The 24,188-nt window shown below is 42.2% G+C and overlaps 1 protein-coding gene across 1 annotated transcript; it reads left to right on the plus strand.

Annotated features, from left to right (window-relative positions):
- Positions 1–2,236: 2,236 nt before the first annotated feature.
- RNF170 (ring finger protein 170) lies at positions 2,237–23,566 on the plus strand. Its single transcript, XM_018563369.1, has 7 exons — positions 2,237–2,461; positions 11,313–11,474; positions 13,437–13,512; positions 15,433–15,541; positions 17,364–17,437; positions 20,370–20,477; positions 23,155–23,566. The coding sequence occupies exons 2-7, from the start codon at positions 11,335–11,337 to the stop codon at positions 23,422–23,424; spliced, it is 777 nt and encodes a 258-aa protein (XP_018418871.1). The 5' UTR covers positions 2,237–2,461; positions 11,313–11,334; the 3' UTR covers positions 23,425–23,566.
- The last annotated feature ends 622 nt before the right edge of the window (positions 23,567–24,188 follow it).

Here is a 24,188-nt window from a genome sequence, read left to right on the forward strand (position 1 = left end):
TGTAATATACTCAATGGACCTGGCCACAGCAAGTTCAAAGTAGAACTTGTGGTTAAAACTAGTATTTTGGCACAATATAAGCAGCATTCATTTGAAATATTATCAAATGTATTTTATTTATAAAAATACATTTGATAGTATATTAACGAATACAGAGCTGCATTAATTTGTGTCTTTTATATCTGCCTGGAGTTCAACTTTAAAAAACATGTTCTGTGTTAGGGTAAAAATTGACCACACATAGTTGATGGTCAACATGCAGTCTATCTCTTCCTGATTTCCTTAGTACACTATTGGACACATCATACTCTGTAGTGAAATGGTAGGCACAGAGAGCAAAAGCAGACTACACATCCTCCAGCGCTAAAGGCTACCTGCGCACCATCAATAGACTGTCTGTTCTATGAATAGGATGATAACCACCTTTAATTCTTAGTACTGGAAGCCCCAATGCAGAAGACAACCCAGAACAAAAGCCACATTGCACAGGATTACCTGTACTCAGAACAAAGTGACTGCCACATTGCAAAGGACTGCCTGCATCCTCAATAGAGTAATTACCACCTTCACCCCTGAGACTAGCAGACATATTAAATAGGACTACCTGTACCCAGAACAGAATGACCACAACCTTCACCCCTGAGGAAAGACAGCCACATTGCACAGGATTACCTGTACTCAGAACAAAGTGACTGCCACATTGCAAAGGACTGCCTGCATCCTCAATAGAGTAATTACCACCTTCACCCCTGAGACTAGCAGACATATTAAATAGGACTACCTGTACCCAGAACAGGATGTCCACAACCTTCACCCATGAGGAATGACAGCCACATTGCACAGGGCTGCCTGTACTGAATACAGATTGACTGCCACATTACACAGGACTGTCTGCATCCTGAATAAATTGATGACCACCTTCACCCCTGGGACTAACAGACATATTACACAAGACTTCTTGTAACCAGAACAGAATGCCTGCATCCTGAATAGATTGATAACCCCATCACCCCTGGGACTAACAGACATAATACAAAGGACTACCTGTACCCAGAACAGGATGACCACAACCTTCAACCTTGAGAAGTGACATCCACATTGCACAGGGCTGCCTGTACTCAGAACATAGTGACTTCCACATTGCACAGGACTGCCTGCATCTAGAATAGACTGACTGCCCCGTCACACCTGGGACTAACATACATAATACACAGGACTATTGTACCCAGAACAGAATGACCACAACCTTTACCCCTGAGAAGTGACATGCACATTGCACAGGGCTGCCTGTACTTAGAAAATAATGACTGCCACATTGCACAGGACTGCCTGCATCCAGAATAGATTGATGGCCCCATTGCCCCTGAGACTAAAACACATATTATATAGGACTACCTGTACCCAGAGCAGGATGACCGCTACCTTCACCCCTGAGGAGTGACATCTGCACTGTACAGGTCTGCTTGTACTCAGAATGTGCAGAATGACTCCCACATTGCACAGAATTGCCTACATCCTGAATAGATTGATGGCCCAGTCACCCCTGGGACTAACAGACATTGTAAACAGGACTATTTTCAAGAAAAGAAGGACCACAACCTTCACCCCTGTGGTGTGACTGCTACATTGCACAGAACTGCCTGCATCCTGAATAGATTGATGACCCCGTCACCCATGGCACTAACAGACATAATACCTATACCCAAAACAGGATGGCCACCACCTTAATCCCCGAGGAGTGCCATCCACATTGCATTGAATTCATCAACATGCACATTTTCCTTTTAATAATTAGATTCAGCATACCAACACACAAGAACTTCATTTTTTAACATAAATGCAATATTGTTAGTTCTCTTCCAAACTTCAAAAGCTTTAATTGGTCGAATTTGATTTTAGTAAGGATATGGTTATAAATATGATAAAGAAATGACAATGAACCCCCTTTGTGAATGTGAAAAAGATGTGTAATCTGTCAGTGTAGTGTTCTACTGTCATAATGATTTGGAATCTAGAGAACTAGCAGTGTGTGGAGAGCTGTACGAAGGAGTGAAAACACAGAGGACATGTGATATACTCAGACATGGCACTCAGCAGCCTCTGCACACACATACAGCTGGCTATGCAGGGTTCCCAAGTAATACTGCTGCTGCAGGAAGTGATATACATTGGTCTTCCTGCACAGAGCCCTCCTCCAGGAAGAGAGCAGATTGTGCCACTGTCAGCCTGTGAGAATGGATTAGACTGTGCTTCTAACGTCTCTTCTACTACACACAAGCCTAGGTGGGTGACATCCTGCTGATATTCCTCTTCTCACTCTCTACTCTCATCATGGAATAGAGTCTGCATCCTTCCCAGCCTGGGTCTGCTTTACACTTGTCTGTGACAAAACTTCTTCCAAAGTATTTGTGTTGTGTGCTAGGACTGCCATACCCCTGAAGTGTCTATGAAGCATGACCAGGTAATTTGTTTTTTTTATTTACAAACACTAATATGTATTATAATTACATTGTGGTGTGCTAATATTATATATATATATATATACAAGTCCATGTATGGAATGCATTTGTTTATTAGTTCTCACATTCCTTTATAGTGATTGCTCTTCGAATGATCTCTTACATATGGTGTTGACAAATAAAACCATTGCGTGGCTGTGGAATCGCTGTTTGTCCACAGGAAAGCTGAATTTAACCGTTTAAAGCAAGCGTGGGCAACTCCAGCCCTACAGCTGTTGTGGAACTACAAGTCCCATGAGGCATTGCAAGACTGACAGTTACAGGCATTACTCTCAAAGGCAGAGGCATGTTGGGATTTGTAGTGAAAGCACAGCTAAAGGGCTGGGGTTGCCCACCCCTGATTTAAAGCCACTGTTTCTCATGACTCTATATGTTATCTTGTAAGTCAATATTTATATAAACATGTTTCTGCTGTCCTCTGTGGGAAAATATTTTGGACTTGTGAACCCTTTCCTAATATATAACATTGAAGCATATTCAAATACAGTCACTCTGGGCAAAATGGTTCTTAACTTTTTGAAGTGGGGCTACCCCTGCACTGCAAAGGTTAAAGTGCTCATTTGTGTCTGGGTGCTAAACAAAAGTTATACTCACCTGATCCTCCTAGCTGGTTTGCTCTTATACTGGTCCTTGGAGCCTCTCTCCCCCTCTGCTGCAGTGGTCTAAGGATCCTTGAGTCATCACGTTCCATACAGTGTATAGGACGTGAGAATGCTGAGGGACATACCATCGCATACCATTTTAGCACCTAGACACAAATGAGTACTTAACCCTTGCAGTGTGGGGGTACCGCACTCTAAGGCCCCATTCACACTGAGCGATTTATCGCGCGGTAATTCCCGCGATATCGCGGCTATTTACCGCGTGATATCGCTCTCCAATGCATGGCAATGGGGCTCTGTCCGTCGCTGTCGTGGGTCGTGCGTCGCTACAGCAGGAGCCTTTTTGGAGCGGATTTTGCCGCGATTCTAGCTTGCTCAATGCAAGCATTTGCGCGATATCGCGCAATTTGCGAATCGCTCAGTGTGAATGGGGCCTAAGGGTTAAGAAAAACTCTGCTTTAGGAGCTCATAAACATGTGCATCAAAAACACTGCACAGTTTTGTTTGCATGTGTACACAGGTAACATCTGTAGTAGTATAGAAGGCTATGGGCCCATTTTCACAACAGGATAATGTTGTGCTGTGTTGAGCCGCATGGAAGAAAAAAAATCAGCATTCCCAGTCCGTAATTTGATGTATTTTATGCTGTACACGTTAGTGCTAATGCTTACATGTATACCATGTACGTGGACCCAGTGTGCCCAAGCCCGTTCAGAACTATAACCATCACACCCCCCTCCCTGCCCAATCAGTTGCTTCAGGTGTGTTTCCTGCCCTGCAGCTATACGTCACAATGGAACAGGGAATATCTCCGCCGCAACTGCCACCACTGATTGGACTGGGAGAGGGGAGTGGCGGTCATGGTTTTGAGTGAGCTTGGGCGAACTCAGACAAACTGGGTTCGCACAAAGCCCAGGCTCATCTCTATTGGATACCGCCGCTGGCCGACAAGTAAGTACAGTAATACCTTGGTTCACGAACGCTTCTGATCGCGAAAAGAAAGTTTGACAAAATTTTGCTTCCGTTCACAAACTCCAAATCGGATGACAAACACGACCGCAGCCATCTTCCCCCGTTCTGACACGTGGTCCTGGCTTTCTCTAGTCGAGATCACGGTCCCAGACAGACCTGTGCACACTTGCTGTGAAGCTTTTTTGTGTGCTTTTTAGCACATACAGTACTGTACAGTATTATTCAATCCAGCATGGCTCCAAAGAAAGTGCAGAGCAAGCATGGTTGTATAAAGAAAGTGCAGAGCGGTAATGAATTTACATATGGTTCCGAACGGATTAACCTCATTTACATTGAACCTTATGGGAAAATGTGATTCTGTTCGTGACCAAAATCTGTTCGCAACCACGTTCGTTGGGGTCAGAACGGATTAACCTTATTTACATTGAACCTTATGGGGAAATTTGATTCGGGTCGCAACCAATTCGATTCGCGACCAGAATCGTGGAACGGATTAAGTTTGTGAACCGAGGTACCACTGTATGGACAATGTGCAGCCAGCAGCTCTGCTGCTGATGATTGCTAGGTGCGTGGATATCATTCATGCTGATCCAGTAGCTTCAACAATTCTAAATCAATGATCTAAAATGAGCATGTAGATTGAAAGTTTGGACTTCACTGGCAGGATGCTTGCTGTGGGCAAGTGGCTTAAACTATTAAAGTAATGAATTAACATTCTAGACAACAGTCAGCAGTCTAGATTTGAGAATGAGATCAGCAGTAGCGTTCTATATGTTTATGTTTTTCTTATCATAAGTTCACTTTCCATTCTTGTCCAGCACATCAGTTTATTCAAACTAACCATACTGGCAAAGTGCAGACATCATGTTGTATCAGCAACTATCGCTGTTAGAACTATTTTCTTTACACTGAAATAATGGGATTGTAATAACTGCCTCTTCTGCTCAGAGTTTAGGCAGAGCCTCTGACTGGCTAACTCTGCCGTAGGGCCCATTCACACCCATATATGAACATTGCAGGGCATGTGATAATGCTCAGCTGTGAATGGAATGTGAATGTGCACCTTATTAGGAGAAGTTGGCTACCTCCAGGTACACCTGCATGTAATTTATCGACTTCATTAATATGCTCACACTTGGAGACTCGCATACATAGAGTTAGGACCACACTTTGCAGAGGTGCCTTGGCGCGGCAGTGTGGCTTCTACATATTTTTGGCCAAAAGTTTGTGCAACTAAAACCTCTGATTTTAACGCATACTGTTGACAGGGCTACTTGTTTGGTTGCAGGCTAGCTGGCAGGTTGAGGCTGGGGAATTTTTGTGTTTTGTATGGAATGTGAACCAGCCACAAAGGAAATAATTATTTTCCAGTCTCCATGATAGGGTTGTCACCAGGACAGGAAGTGAGGTGACATCTCCTGATAGGTACATGGAACATGGGTAGCAATAAAAAATGTACAGAGGTTCAAACCCTTCTACCCTTTATCAAGAAAGAAAATTGTGTTTGACATTCCACTTCAAGCATTTAGGCAACATATTAAATCATCTTTAACCCGTTCACTGCCATTGACATAGGTACAGCTGCCCGATCACCTAAAGGAGCCTTGCAGCATGCTGCTGCCCCATCCAACTCCCCCCGCCATGTATTGCAAGTAGGGATGCACCGATACTGTGACAAGTACCAATCATTTCTTAAAATGTTTATGTGCTCGCCGATACCGAATACCGATATGAGAAGGAAGCCGTGTAATGACTCACCATCCGGCTTCCTGATTAGCCGAGAAGCCAGGTGGCGTGTAATCACTTGCCGCCTGGCTTCCTGATTAGCCAGGAAGCTTTCTCCATGCTCCCTCGTCACCAGGTGACGAGGAAGCATGGAGCCGACTTTCTGGTCAATCAGGAAGCCGGGGAGGCGGGTAATGACTCGCCGCCTGGCTTCCTGATTGGCCAGCTTCTTGACCACTCAGGAAGCTGGGCAGCGAGTCATTACACAGCTTCCGGCTTCCCGATTGGCCGGAAAGCCGGCTCCATGCTCCCTTGTCACCTGGTGACGAGGGAGCATGGAGCTGGCTTTCTGGCCAATCAGGAAGCCAGGGGGCAGGTAATGACTCGCCCTCCGGCTATCTGATTGACCGGGAAACCAGCACCATGCTCCCTGGTGAAGAGGGAGCATGGAGGCGGCTTCCCGGCCAATCAGGAAGCCGGGCAGCGTGTAATGACTCGCCACCTGGCTTCCTGATACTGGAAGTTCCAGTATCGGCATAGGCATCAGGAGCATTTGGGCAAGTACGAGTACTCACCCAAATACTCAGTATTGGCACCAGTGCATCCCTAATTGAGGGCCATAGGGGATGCCGGCTGCTATAGAGTAGACCAGCAAACATCCACTCTCTATTGAATGAGCGCAGAAGCAACCAGGATTTAGTCACTTCTGGTTTTAGAGCTGTCATTCCCCAGCCATCTGTGCCTGATTAGCTTCAATGGGCTGCAAAGGTGAGATAATAGACTCCGAGTCCTAATGTCTTCTTGAAGAGAACCTGTCACCTCCAATGTGCTTCTGTTATAGTGATAAAAAAGCTTAAGCATTCAAGTTAAATAAAATCAATTGAAAATAGCCCAAAAAAGATTTTTAAAGCCCTTGCCCCCACATGCACATATATATGAACATAAAGCATGCATCGGGTTTTCCTACATAGAAAAATTATGATTGTGCCACACATGTTTGGTATTGCCACGCACACTGCAGTGTGAACAATAATTCTAGGGCCATTATTCACGGTAAACACGAAAGTTATGACCTGTAGAGGCTTTTAACTGTCACCTGTGAACCATTTTGAGTACCAAAGTGTTTCACCATTTCACGTGTGCATGCAATTTTTATGCTTGACATGTTTGGTATCTATTTACTTGATGCAACCTCATCTTTTATATTTAAGCATTTTTTTAGCTTTTTTATTAAAAATGAGGGTTTCATAAACTGCTAATATCATGATAAAATCATGGAAACTGGGTGATGTAATTTCCCTAGGGAGTCTTGACTTTTTGGTGCATATTTCCAGTTTGCGAAAGTGGGGGCTGATTGGTAAACGGATGCTGATCTGTTTACACACGGCTGCCTATAGACTTAAGCTGGCCATACACCTTACAACAATCGCACGACTTTCGTTGTTCGATGGTTGTAAGGTCATTAAAATTTAATACGATCTGCCCATCTTGGACAGGCAGATCGTATCTGTGATCATCGCAAGCCCTCACCGCTAAAGGGGAGGGCTTGCAATGATTGCAGTGCTGAGCGGGCATTGCACACACCGGCCCATGCGGCATTCGTCTTCCGAGCACGCCACCAACCCGCCAAAAATCGTACGATTTTCGGCAGGTTTTCCAGCATGCTCGGAAGACGAAAGTCGTGCGACCTTACAGTAGAAGCGGTCGCACGCTGCCCATACACTTGCCGATTATCGTACGATCGCGGGATCACCCGCGATTATCGTACAATAAGCATAGGCTCTTTGTAGCTGACTAGCAATCAGAGCTAGATGTATGGGGGACCTTGAGGGGGATCTGCCATGTGTACCTGTGGTCGCTCTCTCTCACTTCTGCTCTGCCTCCCTCTCTCTTCTCCCCCCCCCCACCCCTCTTTTTCTCTCTCTCTATCTTTTTCTATCCTTCTCTATTTATTTATTTTTCTCTTATCTACTTATCCCCCCCCCCGGTGCTGGAAGATCCCTTGGCCGGTTCATATTGGACTGCCCATCATTAATAATACCAAACTATCTTACCAACTTACCATTTTCCAATCGAGCCATTTTTGGATATATGTACTGGGTTTTTTTTGGTCTGTTTTTTTGTTTTAATCTACCTCTTTTCCTAAGTATACGCCATGACTTCTGAGATAATTGACTGACTTACTCAGGGTACCTGGAGCAGTCGCAGTCAGGTCTTTTACGGATTCATTTATTGTGAAACGCCGACCTTGATGTATCTCGATTGACAATATCATTCTTTGTACTCAATACTTTGTTCTGTATTATCTTCTTTTTTGTTTTACTGTTCATACTGAAAAATCTTGATTTATAAATAAGAAAAAAAAAAAAAGATGATTTAATGTGCATAGAACTGAAGATTAAAATGATAAATGGCATTTAGCTAGAAGATAAATGATCAGGTGTTTCACTTTCTGCTAAGTGATTTATATCTGAGAACAGAACTAAAATATATATAACTTATAGCTTTTGTAGAGCTATGTTACTTAAAGCTGGGCAGCAGGAAGAAATAAAAGGCAAATTAATGCTATTGTGTAGTCATTAATACATCATTACATGTATTTTCCTGGTCATATACATGGCAGCACTGACAAATGGGTTATAGTCTTCCTACCCCTAAGTCAAGCATTGCAACCTGAATTTAATTTGGTATTCGCTTTCTGCAGGTTGTTGTGCATCAGAGCTCAGAGATGAAAGAGCCAGTCAGCTGTGCTGCCGTGCTCATATATTAACAAGAAGTATGCTGATAGAAGGAAAGACCATAGTGACAGATGCGCTAATGAGTGTGCTGCTTCTCCTTTCTCTGATCTGTCACAGTCTAGAGAAGGAACTAGACCTGTAAGTGTTTCTTAAAGTAACTCTGTCATGAGAGAAGTATGGAGGCTGCCATTGCAAGGGGGTAACAAAGAAAGAAAACAAAAAAATCAGGGAATTAAGCTAAGGGTACAAGGAGAAGAAGGGGTTGATTTGTACTGAATATGGTAAACTAAGGCTGGGTTCACACCTGGGGGTACGAAATATGCGCATTTGCCGCGCGTTTTTACTGTGATTTGCGGTAAAAGAAACGTGTCACAAACGCGCGTTTCCGAGGACTATCCGGCTGTATCCTAATGGATACACGCTGCAAATATGCCCCAAAGAAGCTCCTGTACTTCTTTGGGCGTAGGGCGTTTTACAGTGCGTTCCTACGCGCTGTAAAACGCCCAGGTGAGAACCATGCCCATAGGCAATTAACAAAGTACTCAGGAGAACTTCTAGAATGTGCATCTGTTTGGAGGTCTTTTACTGTCGCAAATGCTGTACACAAATACTGCGCAGTTGAAATATTATGCAAAACGTGCAGTAATTCGGAAATGTTAACATGTCCCTAGAACACATAAAAAAGATGCATAACAGAGATAAAACTTTGCGGTTAGTTAGCATGACATTTTGTGGCAAACTAACTAATAAATTCCCCCATATGTATTTCAAAACTGGAGCAGACAGAACCTGGAGCAGTTGCCCATGACAACCAACCAGCTTCTATCTTCAGTTGGTTCAGTAAAGCTTTGAAAATGAAAGTTAGAAGCTGATTGGTTGCCGTTGGCAGCTGCTCCAGTTTTGACAAATTCCCTTTTATGTTATTTTGTATCTCTCTATTTTACAGCTGCTGCATGTACATAGCAACTCCCAACTGTCATTTTGATAGTGGGGAATTGTCAGCAAGCTCAAGGGGGAGTGACAGCGGGGCAGAAGGACTGGCCTTACTACACACGCCCTATGTACTTCATAAAGTTTTTATCAGTATGGTCAAACTTCAACATCCAGCTGCATATTTTTAAGGTCGCTCCTTCAGGCAGCTCTCCTTAAAGCCTTCTGATTGTTGAAACATTCCGAATACACTTGTGTGAAGAAATCTTCTGTTTGACACACTGCATAGGCCAGTGAAGGGAGAAAGAATTAAGCAAAACAGAGTGTGTGGATGTTTGCAGTGAGTTACTGGTGCCCTTTGGGCTGTTAAATAATAGCATGCACGCTATACAATACAAAGAATTACCATACAGTACATCACATTTGACACTCAACAAATTAATGTATTATTCTTGATTAGATTTCTTCATACTCTGTGCAAATTGCCACAGAGACACTGCTCCTGTTATAGCGTGGAAATTATAGCGTGCCATTTTACAAGCACTCGTTACAACATCATTGTATGCATAGCTTATGAAGTCTCTGATCAATGTGATGTAAGTATCTCTTCGACCTTCAAGTATGTGACTGCATTTTTGTTTTAGGTCCAAGACCGTGATATGGGTTTTAATACAAGGTGGTGGAATTCTCCTTAAAGTGACATTAAGGTCAAAAACTTTTTTCCCTCCCCCCAATGTTAATTAAAGCACTTACCTTAAATGATGTCTCTTAATCTGATCTTCCTCTTCTTTCCTGTTCTTTTCAGCCTTCTCTCCTGTCCCACGGTGTCTACATGCGGGTGCACGCGTCCATAGACTTACCTTGTGTCTCTCCTCGTCTCCCGGGTGAAAATCCGAACTGCGCATGCGCCCGCGCCAAGATGCTGTGCGGCCGCCCGAGCATTTTCGGATTTTCGGACGGGAGCGCGCGGCAAAGACGGGTAAGTTTAAACCGCTTTTAGAGCGTTTTTTGTTGAAAAAAAAACTTTTTGCATATATCTACTGCTTGCTAGCAGTAAAGTGAGGGTTTAGAAACCCTCTAAGGGTGTTGCTCAATTAGGCCTCACAGAGCTAAAGAGGCAGTAAAAACAGGACGTTGACTCTTGTTTCCACCGCCCCCTGACCGGCCACCTTTAAACTTAAAGGAGAACTATGGGGTCAGTGTTTTTCCCCATAGTTCTCCTTAGGGTAACGGGAGGACACAAACTAGCGTCCTCCTGTCACCCAAAGCTCAGTATACCACGAGCTACAGCTCGCGGTATACTGAGACGCCGCAGCCGGAGTGGATCCCGACATCGATGTTGAGATCCACCCAGCTGCGTGAGTGACAGCTGGCTCTGCCTATCTAGAGGCAGAGCCAGCTGTACCTGCCCCCTCCCCCGTCCGATCTGCCAGTCAGCGCTGGCGGATCGGAGCAGGGAGAGGGGAATCCAGCCCCTCCCCTGTCACGGCAGAGAGCCGTGACAGGATCGAGAGGTGAGCGAACCCGGTATCTGTTCGCTCAGCTCCCGATCTACTGAGCCGCCCTGTGACAGTCTCATTGTCACAGGTCGGCTAGAACTATGAGGTGAGTGGAAATCACTCATCTCATAGTTCTCCTTTAAAGCGGACCTTTACACTCAAATTTAATTCTACCAATGCATCCCTCTATGTATCATGATTAATAATAACATAGACATGTCGGGTGTAAAATGCTGTGATTTTGAAATACTTAGACTTGCAGAGCATTCACTTCAATTTGAATGTAAACTACATATGTTATGTACTTAACATGTTGTTGTCTTTTAGGTATTAATGCCTATATTCTGGAATGGCTGAAAACCAACACGATATTCTGCAACTACAGTTGGATGATGGGTCATTTATTGAAGGAGTAAGCAATCAAGTGATTGTTGCAGTTGTACTCAGTCTGAGCTTTGTTGCTACACTTATTTATTTTCTGCTCCTAAGGTATGTTAACCAAGCACAGCTCTTGATTTGTAGCTGTCTGAAATAATGTGTCTACTATATAATGATGGCATTTTGCAATGTGACTTTTTTCAGTGTAAATGTTATGTAGTCAGTGGATGTATTTGTATAATTTTTAATGTGGGTGCAATAAAATGACAGAGGAATCAGGTATCATATATTTATAGCAGATATAGTGTATGTGTTTTGTTTATACAGACATACATTTAGTCTATTTTATCCATAATTGTATTATTAGCTCTTGCACCAACACCAGCTCTACAAGCCAAATAAGCTATATGATACACCGGTTTAACCTCTTGCCGTCCGCCCGTAGTAGAAAAACGGACGGACGGCACTGCTGCATCTGTGGGTTGCCGTCTCCATCATACTCCATCCAAGGAGTGTGCAGTGGAGGAGGCCCGATACAAAACTTACATGTTGGTAGAAAGATATTTAATTAGGCTGTCAGCATCTTACAGTGGATCTAGAACAGTCTACAGTAGAGCTTTATTTGCATTTTGGTTCAGGGCATGCCTCTATTACAAGGTTTGAGGCAGCGCTAATAAATGGGTCAAGATACCTTGGGATAATTATCTCCACATTAGCTGACCTAGTATTACAAATCCATTCCTGGCCTCTGACAGCTCTGGAAACGGAAGTGTGGTACTGCAGTTCCGCTTTAACATTTTAAAGTTTTAAGCCACTCCACTGTAGCTTTAGTAGTGTATTTAGGTTCAAAGCCCTGCTATAGGGCCTCAATCACAGTTTTCAAAATTTTAGGAGCATCCAGGTTATAGCCTTCTCATGGAGAGTTTCTCTTCTCTTAATTGGATTCCTTTGGTTCCTTCAGAGCTACTATTGACATCTTGGTTACCTTTCTGACTAAGGCCTTCCTTATCCAATCACTGAAATTTGGTAGATGGCCCTCTTTAGGAAGAGTTATAGTTGTGTCCTATAAATACTATTTTTTATAATGATTTTAACTGTGTTTACAGGTGAGTTTCAGAATCTGGAATATCCTTTGTAATCACACTGAATGTATGCTTCTCTAGAACTTGTTTTGATAGCTTCTTGGTCTTCCTGATCCTAAATCGGAAGCCAGTCTGTGCGGATAGACAGTTGTTAATTTTATGTAATATAGAAGCTCGCTGACTTCAACTATCACAACAGGTTTTGTGCCTGTTTGTAGGGGGAACATCTGATTGGTAGCAGCTCTGGAGCTAGCATGGAAGCCAGGAGCTTGAAAATTGGCAAATTGACTCTTTGCTAATATCTGTTGGAGATTTTTATTTCTTTAAAGATGCTCAGTTGACAAGGAGTGCTGGGGATGCTGCACTTCACAAAATACAGAGAGACTTAAAGTGGACCTTTACCCTCTTTGGCTAAAAACACATCAGCATACAGCTTTGCATGCTGACATGAAATCATCTCACATTCATTAGCTAAACAAACTTATTTTACTTACAATTTCTTGCTTTCTATTAACTGGTTCTTTTTGGCAAAAGTGATGTAATGTGCCCAAGTGTTGCATCCTGGGAGCTTACATCAGCAGTGCATTGCTGGTAAATCTCATCTGCAATCCCATGAGATCTCAGGGAAAGGCATTTTCCTCCCCTGAGATAATGTGCATGGTCACATGTCCTAGTCACATGTGCCAGAGTTCCAGGAAATAAAGGGAGATGGATTAATTTGCTCTTAGTAAAAATGGCCACTGTGAGAAGACTGGGGGAAAAGAGAAATAAGGTATGCAAAGAATATAAAGCCGGCAATTATCTAGAAGTATGTGTTTGTAGATTGGCATTACTAAACATTTCTAGTATTTGTTGTAATTTTAAAGATATGGGTAAAGCTCCTCTTTAAGCTCTCATTTCAGTAGAGGGCTAATGAGGAGGCTCAAATATTACCCCAGATCTGAGTAAAGACGGGTATTTATTTTTTTCATTATATCCATGTTTTAAACAGAAATGAGCAGATCAATATTCACCCTGAAAACCAAGAAAGGGTGAGAGCCATAAGGGAGCAGCTACAAAATGAACAGGTGAGTTAATTTCAATTTCCTTTGGAGGGCACTAAAATATTTTCTGGAATTTTAAGGAGATCCTTAAGGGCCTTCTGTATAAAACTATACCCAGGCATATACCGTTGGCATGACATTAGCACCCCTAGATAGCGTTGATGAGTATAGAAATTATACTCATCAACGCATCCAGGGGCACTAGTGCAAGGACAAAAGTTCTATAGCAGGACGAAAGTTTTATACATGAGACTCTCTAAGTTTAGAGCTTGTCCTTAATGATATGTGTTAGCACATGTGGATCAATGTATTTCATAAGGCTTTATACATTGATACCAAAACACTATAACTACTCTACAAAGCATGCATATTAAAAATGTAAGAGATATTTTAGTTTTTGCTGGATTCCGGCGAGTTATTTCTCTTAACGGTCTCTTTGTGGTGAGACCTCTGCTCTTTAGGACTACGTTTTGGACACCTGCAGTGGGTATTACAATCTGTACAGTCATGGCCAAAAATATTGGTGTCCCTGCATTTCTGTCAGATAATGCACCACTTTGCGAAGAAAATTGTTGCAATGACAAATGTTTAGGCATTCTCATGTTTATTTCTTTTGTTTGTGTTGGTATGACACAAAAAGTGGAGAAAAAAAAAGCAAAATCTGACACATTCCACGCAAAACTCAAAAAATGGACTGGACAAAATTATTGGCACCCTCAATTCATATTTGGTAGCACAGCCCTTGAAGAAAAAAAAAACTGTAAAAAAAAAACTGAAATCAATTGCTTCCTGTAACCATCAATGAGTTTCTTACACCTCTCTACAGGAATTTTGGACCACTCTTCTTTCACCAACAGCTCCAGGTCTCTCAGATTGGACGGGTTCCTTTTCCCAACTGCTGTTTGAAGATTTCTACACAGGTGCTCTATGGGATTCAGATCTGGATTCATTGCTGGCCAGTCCAGTACTCTCCAGCACTTTGTCTGAGACCATTTCTGGGACCTCTTGTTCATGTGTGCTTTAGGTCATTGTCCTGCTGTAAGACTCATGACATCTGACGGAGACCCAAGTTTCTGACAGTGGGCCCTACATTGCACCCCAGAATTCTTTGGTAGTCTTCAAATTTCATAATGCTATGCACACAGTCAAGACATCCAATGCCTGAAGCAGCAAAGCAACCCCAAAACATCATGAACCTCCATCATGTTTGACTGTAGGGACTGTATTGTTTTCTTTAAAGGTTTCATTTCTTTTTCTGAAAGAAATATTTTTTTTATAGTGTTTCTTTTATAGTATAATGTATTATTGCTGGGATGTGCTGTATTCCTCTATAGCTGGTGGTATTCTGCATTGTGCCGCTGTATAATGTGTTATTGCTGGGATTTGTTGTATTCCTCTCTAGCTGGTGGTATTCTGCATTGTGCAGTATAATGCATTATTGCTGGGATTTGTAGTCCTCTATACAGCGCAATGCAGAATACCACCACCTATAGAGGAATACAACAAATCCCAGGAATACATTATACATACGGTGTATAATGTATTGCTGGGATTTGTATTCCTCTATAGCTGATGGTATATTGCCCCCATTCTGGCCAATCAGGAAGCCGGGGGCGGGTAATGACTCGCCATTCGGCTTCCTGATTGGACAGCTTCCTGACTAATCAGGAAGCTAGGCAGCGAGTCATTACACGCTGCCCGGCTTCCTGATTGGCCGGCAAGCTGGCTCCATGCTCCCTCGTGCTCCCTCGTCACCATATTAAGGAATCACGATGTAGAATGTAGGAAGAGAGAACATATATATATATACAAAACACCACACCCCACATCTGTGGTTGCCCTAGTTCGGTAAAATAATGAATACAATAAATGCCTCTGTTTTTTTGGATAATAAGAGATGTGTTTAATGTATGTGTTGCTGGATTTCTGCTTTGTATTTTTCAGGAAACGGCAATCCATGAGCGGCAACAGTTTTACTCAGACATGTCTTGTCCAGTCTGTTTACAACAGGCTACGTTTCCAGTGGAAACAAACTGTGGACATCTCTTCTGTGGCAAGTATCAATCTAAACTGAGCAGGGCTAGGGCTGTTCCATCTTTAAGGGGAATGTGTAGGGTTTTCATTTATTGTAGTGAAAAGGATATCCTCCATATAATTTCATATAAAGCTTCTGTTAGCCAGAGACAGTAAGAAAGTGAACTACGTCTACTGCTATTTCCTATTAGACATACACTATATTGCCAAAAGTTTTGGGACACCTGCCTTTACACGCACATGAACTTTAATGGCATCCCAGTCTTAGTCCATAGGGTTCAATATTGAGTTGGACCATCCTTTGCCAGCTTGAACTCTTCTGGGAAGGCTGTCTACAAGGTTTAGGCGTGTGTCTATGGGACCATTCTTCCAGAAGCGCATTTGTGAGGTCAGGTACTGATGTTGGACGAGAAGGCCTGACTCACAGTCTCCGCTCTAATTCATCCCAAAGGTGTTCACACAGGTTTTGTGCCTATTTGTTGGGGAACATCGGATTTGGTAGCAGATCTGGAGCTAGCATGGAAGCCAGGAGCTTGAAAATTGGCAAATTGACTGTTTGCTAATATCTGTTGGCGATTTCTATTTATTTAAAGATGCTCAGTTGACAAGGAGTGCTGGGGATGCTGCACTTCACAAAATACTTCTTCCAGAAGCGCATTTGTTAGGTCAGGTACTGATGTTGGACGAGAAGGCCTGGCTCACAGTCTCCGCTCTAATTCATCCTAAAGGTGTTCTATCGGGTTGAGGTCAAGACTCTGTGCAGGCCAGTCAAGTTCCTCCACCCCAAACTCGCTCATCCATGTCTTTATGGACCTTGCTTTGTGCACTGTTGCGCAATCATGTTGGAACAGGAAGGGGCCATCCCCAAACTGTTCCCACAAAGTTGGGAGCATGAAGTTGTCCAAAATGTCTTGGTATGCTGATGCCTTAAGAGTTCCCTTCACTGGAACTAAGGGGCCAAGCCCAACCCCTGAAAAAACAACCCCACATCATAATCCCCCCTCCTCCAAACTTTACACTTGGCACAATGCAGTCAGGCAAGTACCGTTCTCCTGGCGACCACCAAACCCAGACACGTCCATCGGAGTGCTAGATAGAGAAGCGTGACTTGGCACGCCAGAGAACACGTCTCCACTTCTCTAGAGTCCAGTAGCTGCGTGCTTTACACCACTGCATCCGACGCTTTGCATTGCACTTGGTGATGTAAGTCTTGGATGCAGCTGCTCGGCCATGGAAACCCATCCCATTAAGCTCTGTACGCACTGTTGTTGTGCCAATCTGAAGGCCACACAAACTTTGGAGGTCTGCAGCTATTGACTCTGCAGACAGTTGGCGACCCCTGCACACTGTGCGCTTCACCATGCGCTGACTCCTCTCTGTCATTTTACGTGGCTGCTGTTGCTGTTGTTCCCAGTCACTTCCACTTTGTTATAAAACCACTAACAGTTGACGGTGGAATATTTAGTAGCAAGGAAATTTCACGGATGGACTTATTGCACAGGTGACAACCTATCACGGTACCACACTTGAATTCATTGAGCTCCTGAGAGCGACCCATTCTTTCACAAATGTTTGTAGAAGCAGTCTGCATGCCTAGGTGCTTGATTTTACACACCTGTGGCCATGGAGGTGATTGGAACACCTAAATCCAATGATTTGGAGGGGTGTCCCAATACTTTTGGCAATATAGTGTATATTAAAATTAATAACTAATTGATATGAAAACAGGCCTTTTATTTATTTGCTTTATAAATAAATCAGGTACATAATGGGGTAGCATTTACTTTATGTGGAATTTGTTGTTTCATACATTTAAATAAACATAAAAAATGTCTTGACAGGTCCATGTATCATTGCATATTGGAGGTATGGATCCTGGCTTGGTGCTATTAGCTGTCCCATTTGCCGTCAAACAGTAAGCAGCATTTTTCAGATCAAGATGGGGAGTATAATATATATATATTTGCAATAAATCCAGATATGTTAGAGCTGATGAATACCTGTAGGATCTAAAGTGTAGGAAATTGGCAGATATTAAAGTATATTTAAAGCCATTTTTAAAATTTTAGCAGTGTTAAACCTGATGCCAGTTTTTTTGCCATCTGTGTCCCATTAGAAAGAGCTCCATTCACTTCCTGTCTTGTAGACTACACAGGAAGTGAGAAAATATCTGCACAATGCAAGGGAAATCCCCTCTTAGACAGTTGTCACCAGAGCAAATGTTTCCATTGGAAGATCTCCCCTCTATTCTTGTTCTAGTTCTAAAACCTGGACAGAGGTTCTAACTGCTCACCACTCAATCCAAATTTTGAAAAACAATTTTGGCTTTAATTACACTTTAGGACAGGGTGGGCAAATCCGACACTCCAGATGTGCTTTAACCACAAATTCCATCATGCATCTGCCTCTGGGAGTCATTACTGTGGCAGTCAGTCTTGCAATGTCTCATTGTACTTGTAGTTCCACAACAGCTGGAGGGCCAGAGTTAGCCACTCCTGCCTTAAGTGTGATGCAACATTGTACTTTTACATTGTATATCTGTATTGAGAGGGAGACTATATTCTCTTTAATGTTTTAGATCAGTGGTTCTCAACTCATGGGTCGCGACCCAAAAGTGGGTCGCGACACCTTCTGCAGTGGAGAACAAGTGGACTTGTTTTGCCTGATGAAGGGGTTCCTGTGTGTCCCCGAAACGTCGCACTAAGTGTGTTATTTTGCTTTTGATGTACGTCAATAAATAGACGTAATCGATTTATTATTGGAGTGCCGGTGTCTATTTCTTTTCTGCATTACTTTGACGGTGGCCATCCGTCGACTACTGAGCACCCAGGATACTTTGTTGGACGTGCGGTCAGGAGTGCAATGGGTACATGGACTGTAACCTTCTGCAGTGGGTCGCGGCGTCCTTCCTGCAAAGAGCGGCCCATGTTCAGGAGGGAGACATAAATGGGTCGCGACTTAATGACCAAGGACAAAAGTGGGTCCTGAGGTTACACAGGTTGAGAACCACTGTTTTAGATAATTAGGTTAAAGAGATCAAATTAAAGGAAAGCTGTCATCAGAGAAATATGTAGTTGGTTTCTTGGCTTTCATGTTGATGCTTTGGTTTTAGCGCTTTGAGTCGTTGAACTGGAACAAGTATAAAGAGAAGGAAGTCTGACTTCTGTGGGAATTTCATTTACTATATGCTTGTTCCTGGTCTGTGACTTAGTAGCATTGAAGCTTGACACTGCCAGGCAGCTGGCATTTTTAGAAGCCAGCAATTGTAGCCCTCATATTTTTGTCATGATGAGTCTGTGCTAATGAAAATAAAAGCTAATGATTATTTTCATAATTTATTAGTTGCCCGATAATTTTTTTAATTAATCGGACAAATAAAATTAAAAACCATCCTTAATTTAAAACAAAATGTACAAATGCAGTTTTACAAACATAACGTTTACTACAAAAACTACATAATGTTTTTGCAATCGCACTGCACTGGAACATACAGCATTGCGGTACCTTGTGTTCCCGTGCGAGCAATCACACTGTGGATCTGCAAAGCACCTCCCACAGCAGAATTTGTCAGGCCGAAAGCGAAAATGACTTTTTTCCCACCTTATTATTATTATTATTATTATTAGTTTTAAATAATTGTATTGTAAGCCTGAATAGCTCTGGCCAGGAAATGACAGCTGCCAGTGGCAAGATTCCGCAGACGGCTGCTGAATATAAATACAGCAGGTAGTGGGCTGCGACAATAGCCAGCCTGCTATTGGCCATTTCAAATTGCAATAGCAGGCTGGCTATTGCACCCGCCCACTGCATGCTTTGCCCTCCTCCCAGCAAGGAGGAGGGAGCTGGGCGTCCAAACCAACTATAATGAGAATAGTTGACAACTATTTTCATAAATGATTATTATTGATTTAATCGATTAGTTGGTTGTAGCCCTAAAAAACGGTGTTCCTATTTATAATTTGTAATTATAGTTGTATGTAAGGCAGCCATATTTACCATTGTATATACAGTCTCAATGAAAATAAGACTCCAATAATGTGATAAACATGCACCTGGGTGATAGTGTTTTCATCTAGACTAAGGTCATCTAAGAGAGCTTACAGCAGAGCCTTTTATTCGAGTAAAAGAAAAAAAAAAGAGGTACTCATTTACTCAAAGTGAAATTAGATAATGTTAAAGCATATCTAAACCCCAAACCAAAAAGTTATATAGTAACACTCCTGGTCCTTAGATGTGGTTGCATTAGTCTTTTTTTATTTTTCACCTGGTGATCCTATCAGTAACTCTCTTCCTGTACTTGGGTGTTGCAATGCTCTCTCACAGTACTGTGTCTATGAAAGCGTAGCATTTTCACCTAGATTGCTGTCCTGATTTGGACTACAAATACATCCTCCTCTCCATCTCCATTACATGTACGATGGTTGGGGTGTAGTTTACATAAAAAAGCTGAGAAGGCAGGTAAAACTGATTTCATTTCAAATCACAGGAAGTGACCAGAACACTGCATTTCTGCTAAGATCAACAGGTATTTTTGTACTTGTTGAAAATGTTCTTAGTCTAAAAAAGAAACAAATTCAGCCAATTCACCTAAGAACCAGTAAGCGTCAAAATGTAAAATGTGTGTTCTTGGGTTTAGATGCACGTTAACACGTGCTTTGTTAATATGTGAAGTGTGGTTTTTTTTTTTTATTATGGCTCTACTCTAATCCAGTGCAGTGTCACTAAATAATAGATTAGTGGAATGAATAATTAATCTGTGTTTTAACTGTGTGATTGCGTTTTCAGACTTTCAGACAACATTTGTTGAGTGGATTTGGCTCTTTAATTGAACTGGCTGTTAATTCTAGGTAACGTTACTATTTCCGATGTTTCAAGTCACTGAACAACAAGATGTGCAAGCGATATTTCAGGAAGTTAACAGTTATAACAGAAGATTTTCAGGACAGCCTCGTTCTGTAAGTGCAAATTGCATAAGTCAAATTTAAACAACTTAAACTGGGTCCTTTCTCTACTTCTCAGTACAGCAACAGAGATCCATTTCTTTGTTTGCTTCCTATTTAATCTCTCTTTGGCCAACATTATTTGAATTAGAGTCAGATGTACTTTAAAACTAAATGTAAAATGTGATCTTTTAGGTCTAATGATTTAGCTATGGCAGCCATGTATATGACCAGTTGTGCCCAAAACCAGCTGTTTTTGATGTTCTTGTCTGTTGTTAGACTTCTCGGGTATTTCTTTGCTGCACTGGCTTAAAATACAGATAAGGTATTAGTTTTTATGCGCACTAAGGCTTAAATGCCAAGTTCACCCAAATCCGATATTTCAATCTTAAAATGTGTTGGCTTTTTCACTTACCTGCTTCCTTTTTGTTTTGGGAATGTAGTTAGTAAGATATCCAGCCCTGATGAAATTCCATACCGATTTTATATAACGCTAAAGTGTGCCACGTGCCCTCTGATGGGGTTTCCACAACTACCTTAACTGTAGATTCCACCAATGGTAGTGTGACACCTTCATGGGGAACTGACCGGTGGAGTGAAATCAAGAACTATAAAGAGGATAGTCCACTACTTTGGATGGCTTTCCTTTTTAAGGAGAACATGGAGCACCAATTCCCACAGCAAGTGGACCCAAAGATTTCCATTAGGAGAAAAGCCTGTTGGTGATGTTTGAGATTTCTGGCCTATATTGTTCTCCCTTACACAACACACACTCATACAGATGACTGAAGATTTTCAGTCATCTGTATGTTGTAGGCCTTTATTAAGCCATTCATGGACCAATCTGTAAATATTTGAGCATGTATTTTGATTATAACTGTGTATGGATAGCAAACAGAAGCAGTGGACTTTAGATTGTGACATTGGTCATCTGTTATGTCATATTTGACAGATCTAAAATGTGAGGTGGAAAAACAGAAGGGCTATGAGCCGCAATAATAAAATGTATATCTTTAAAAGAGAACTATGGAGTTACATAGTTACATAGTATTTGAGGTTGAATAAAGACATTAGTCCATCAAGTCCAACCTATTAGGATCTCATTCTAGGAGTACCTGTACCCCTGTATATTACGGTCCCTTAAGAAATCGTCCAAAAGTTTCTTGAACAATTCCACATTCTTTGCTGAAATCACTGTCTGTGGCAGTGAGTTCCAGACCCTAACTGATCTTACTGTGAAGAACCCCCTTCGCCCCTTGTGCTGGAATTTTTTTTCCACCAATTTTAGGTGGTGGCCTCTAGTTTTTACGGAGTTACCGTAATTTTAAACAGTTTATCACTAATGTTGCTACCACCATTGAACATTTTGTACATGGAAATCATGTACAAAACCCCCCTAAGTGGGGTTTCCTCATAGTTCTCTTTAGGGTCACGGGAGGGCATATACTAACCTCCTCCTGTGACCCAAAGCTCAGTATATCGCATACTGAGAGCGCCGCAGCCGGGACGGATCCCAACAATACTGTCGAGATCCACCCAGCTGCGTGAGTGACAGCTAGCTCTGCCTATCTAGAGGAAGAGACAGCTGTGCCCGCCTCATGCCCTGTTCATTCCTCCAGTCAGCGCTGGAGGATCTGAGAGGGAAGGGAGAATCCCTGCGGGGAGTGGTGACTGACGGTCATCGCTCACTGCTGGGAGACGATCGGGAAATAAGCAAATCGGTGCATGTTTTTGCTCACTTCCCGATCGATAGAGCCAACCTGTGACGGCTTCTTTGTCACAAGTCGGCTCTAACTATGAGGGTGAGTGGAAATCACTCACCTCATAGTCCTCCTTTTAATAATACTGAGCTAAATCTATAGCCACTGTTAACTCAGTTGTGGAAATGCTGGTTGCTTCGTTGTCTCTGGCTTCAGTTTTTTCCAGGTGGAAAGACACACAGGGCATGTATACAAGTATTAAGAACACAGTAGACTTAATCCAGCCTCATTTCAGGCTTTCTATGTAATTTCATACTGATTACAATGTAAATTGATTGTTAAAGTCCTGAAGAAGTCCTTTTCCCTGAAACCCATTGGCTGTATCTGTTGTTTCTAACAAGTAAAGATTTTTAAGGAATTGAAAGTGAGATGGAAGGTCGTACTAGGTGCCCCAAACAATACACTTAGACGCATATAGCAAGGAAAGTCAAAATGAAGTCAGAACCTGTTATCTGCATACTTGTTCTGGGTTAGTGACGCAAAGCAATGAAACATTTTTATTTCATTTTGAATAGAACAGTGAGGGGTTAAAACATCTGTCAGGGATTTATTGTGCTTTTTGGGACACATTTTTTTTTAGAGATGTTTTTTATTGCTGACTATGCTTGCCTGTCTTGGTGACAATCGCACACCCTATTTTTGGCATACGTGTTACAGGGATAGGAAGTGAAACCCCAAGTGAAGACAGAAACAACAACCTGACAGACATTTTAACTCTTCCCCACCTAATTCAAAACTAGGGAAACAAACATTTTGGACATGGAGTTAGGCTTGAAGGCACTCAATAAACATAATAGCCAAGCAGCTGGCATTTTCGGAAGCAAAGTTCAGCAATGGCAGCCTTCATATTTCGCTCAGTACATACTTCTTTATATGTGTATTGTTAACTGTTAAGAGGGAATTCACTTTGATTTGTATTTTTTTTATTCTAGCTTATGGAAAGGATTATGGATCTGCCGACCTTGTTACGTCATGCATTTCGAGAGATGTTTTCTGTGGGTGGGCTCTTCTGGATGTTCCGAATCAGAATTGTCCTCTGTCTGCTAGGAGCCTTTTTCTATCTTGTGTCACCACTGGACATTATTCCCGAAGCTCTCTTTGGTATTCTAGGTTTCATGGATGATTTCTTTGTCCTTTTTTTATTGCTTATTTATATTTCTATTATGTATCGGGAAGTTGTGACCCAAAGACTGCACAGATGAAAAAAAAAAGTATGTTTAACGCAGGAGCCTTCAAATAATTCTCTATGCAGGTTAGAATATGTGAATTTTTTGCTTAACTGGAATTGAGAATGTGTTTTTCAAGATGTAATAAGACATCGTTAAAGGTTTCTTTGCTTCCTAAAATGTTGGTTTTGTAATTATATCTGAAGCTTCCAGCATTGTACTCTTTGTCTTGCATGTATCACATCGTGTATCTCTTTGATGGTCTGTTGATGGGTTTAAAGTAGGCCAGATGCTTCTGTAACTCAGTCTAAAGTCCTACAATTGTTAGCACATTGTACTGAATTGGAGCTCATTATACATACAGTTGCTTAAAGCTCAACTCTAAGATAGCAAAAAAAATATCTTGCAGTGGGGCAACCTATACTGCAAGGATTAAATACTCATTTGGGGGTAGAGGAAAAAACCTGCATTACTTACTGCATTCCTCTTCCTGTCAAGTTCCAGCAATTTTCCTGTTATCTCTAACGCTCTCATCTGTTGACGGTCCCTTACCATCATCACATACAATGGAGGGCTTTTAGTCCTGCATTGTATGTGAGGAGGTACGTGTGCGGCCGCAGTTAGGAGCACCCTAGAGAGGAGGCTTTGGGGGACAGATGGCACAGAGGGGAGGGAGTGTGTGGGGCGAGGAAAAAGGCAAGTATAACACCTGATGACTCTACTGCTAGAATTATTGGGCATTTAACCCCTACAGTAGGTTTTTTTCTTATGCCCAAAGTTGGGCTTTAAACTATACCTTG

Source organism: Nanorana parkeri, unplaced genomic scaffold, assembly GCF_000935625.1.
Source record: "Nanorana parkeri isolate BGI_ZX_2015 unplaced genomic scaffold, ASM93562v1 scaffold659, whole genome shotgun sequence".
NCBI classification, from domain to species: Eukaryota; Metazoa; Chordata; class Amphibia; order Anura; family Dicroglossidae; genus Nanorana; species Nanorana parkeri.

Excerpts from the sequence above, each read along its gene's own strand:
- RNF170 (XM_018563369.1), top strand. The coding sequence starts at position 11,335 with ATGGCTGAAAACCAACACGATATTCTGCAACTACAGTTGGATGATGGG. Across the intron at positions 11,475-13,436 it reads ATTTATTTTCTGCTCCTAAG|AAATGAGCAGATCAATATTC; the intron begins GTATGTTAACCA and ends TGTTTTAAACAG. Across the intron at positions 20,478-23,154 it reads TTTCAGGACAGCCTCGTTCT|CTTATGGAAAGGATTATGGA; the intron begins GTAAGTGCAAAT and ends TTTTTATTCTAG.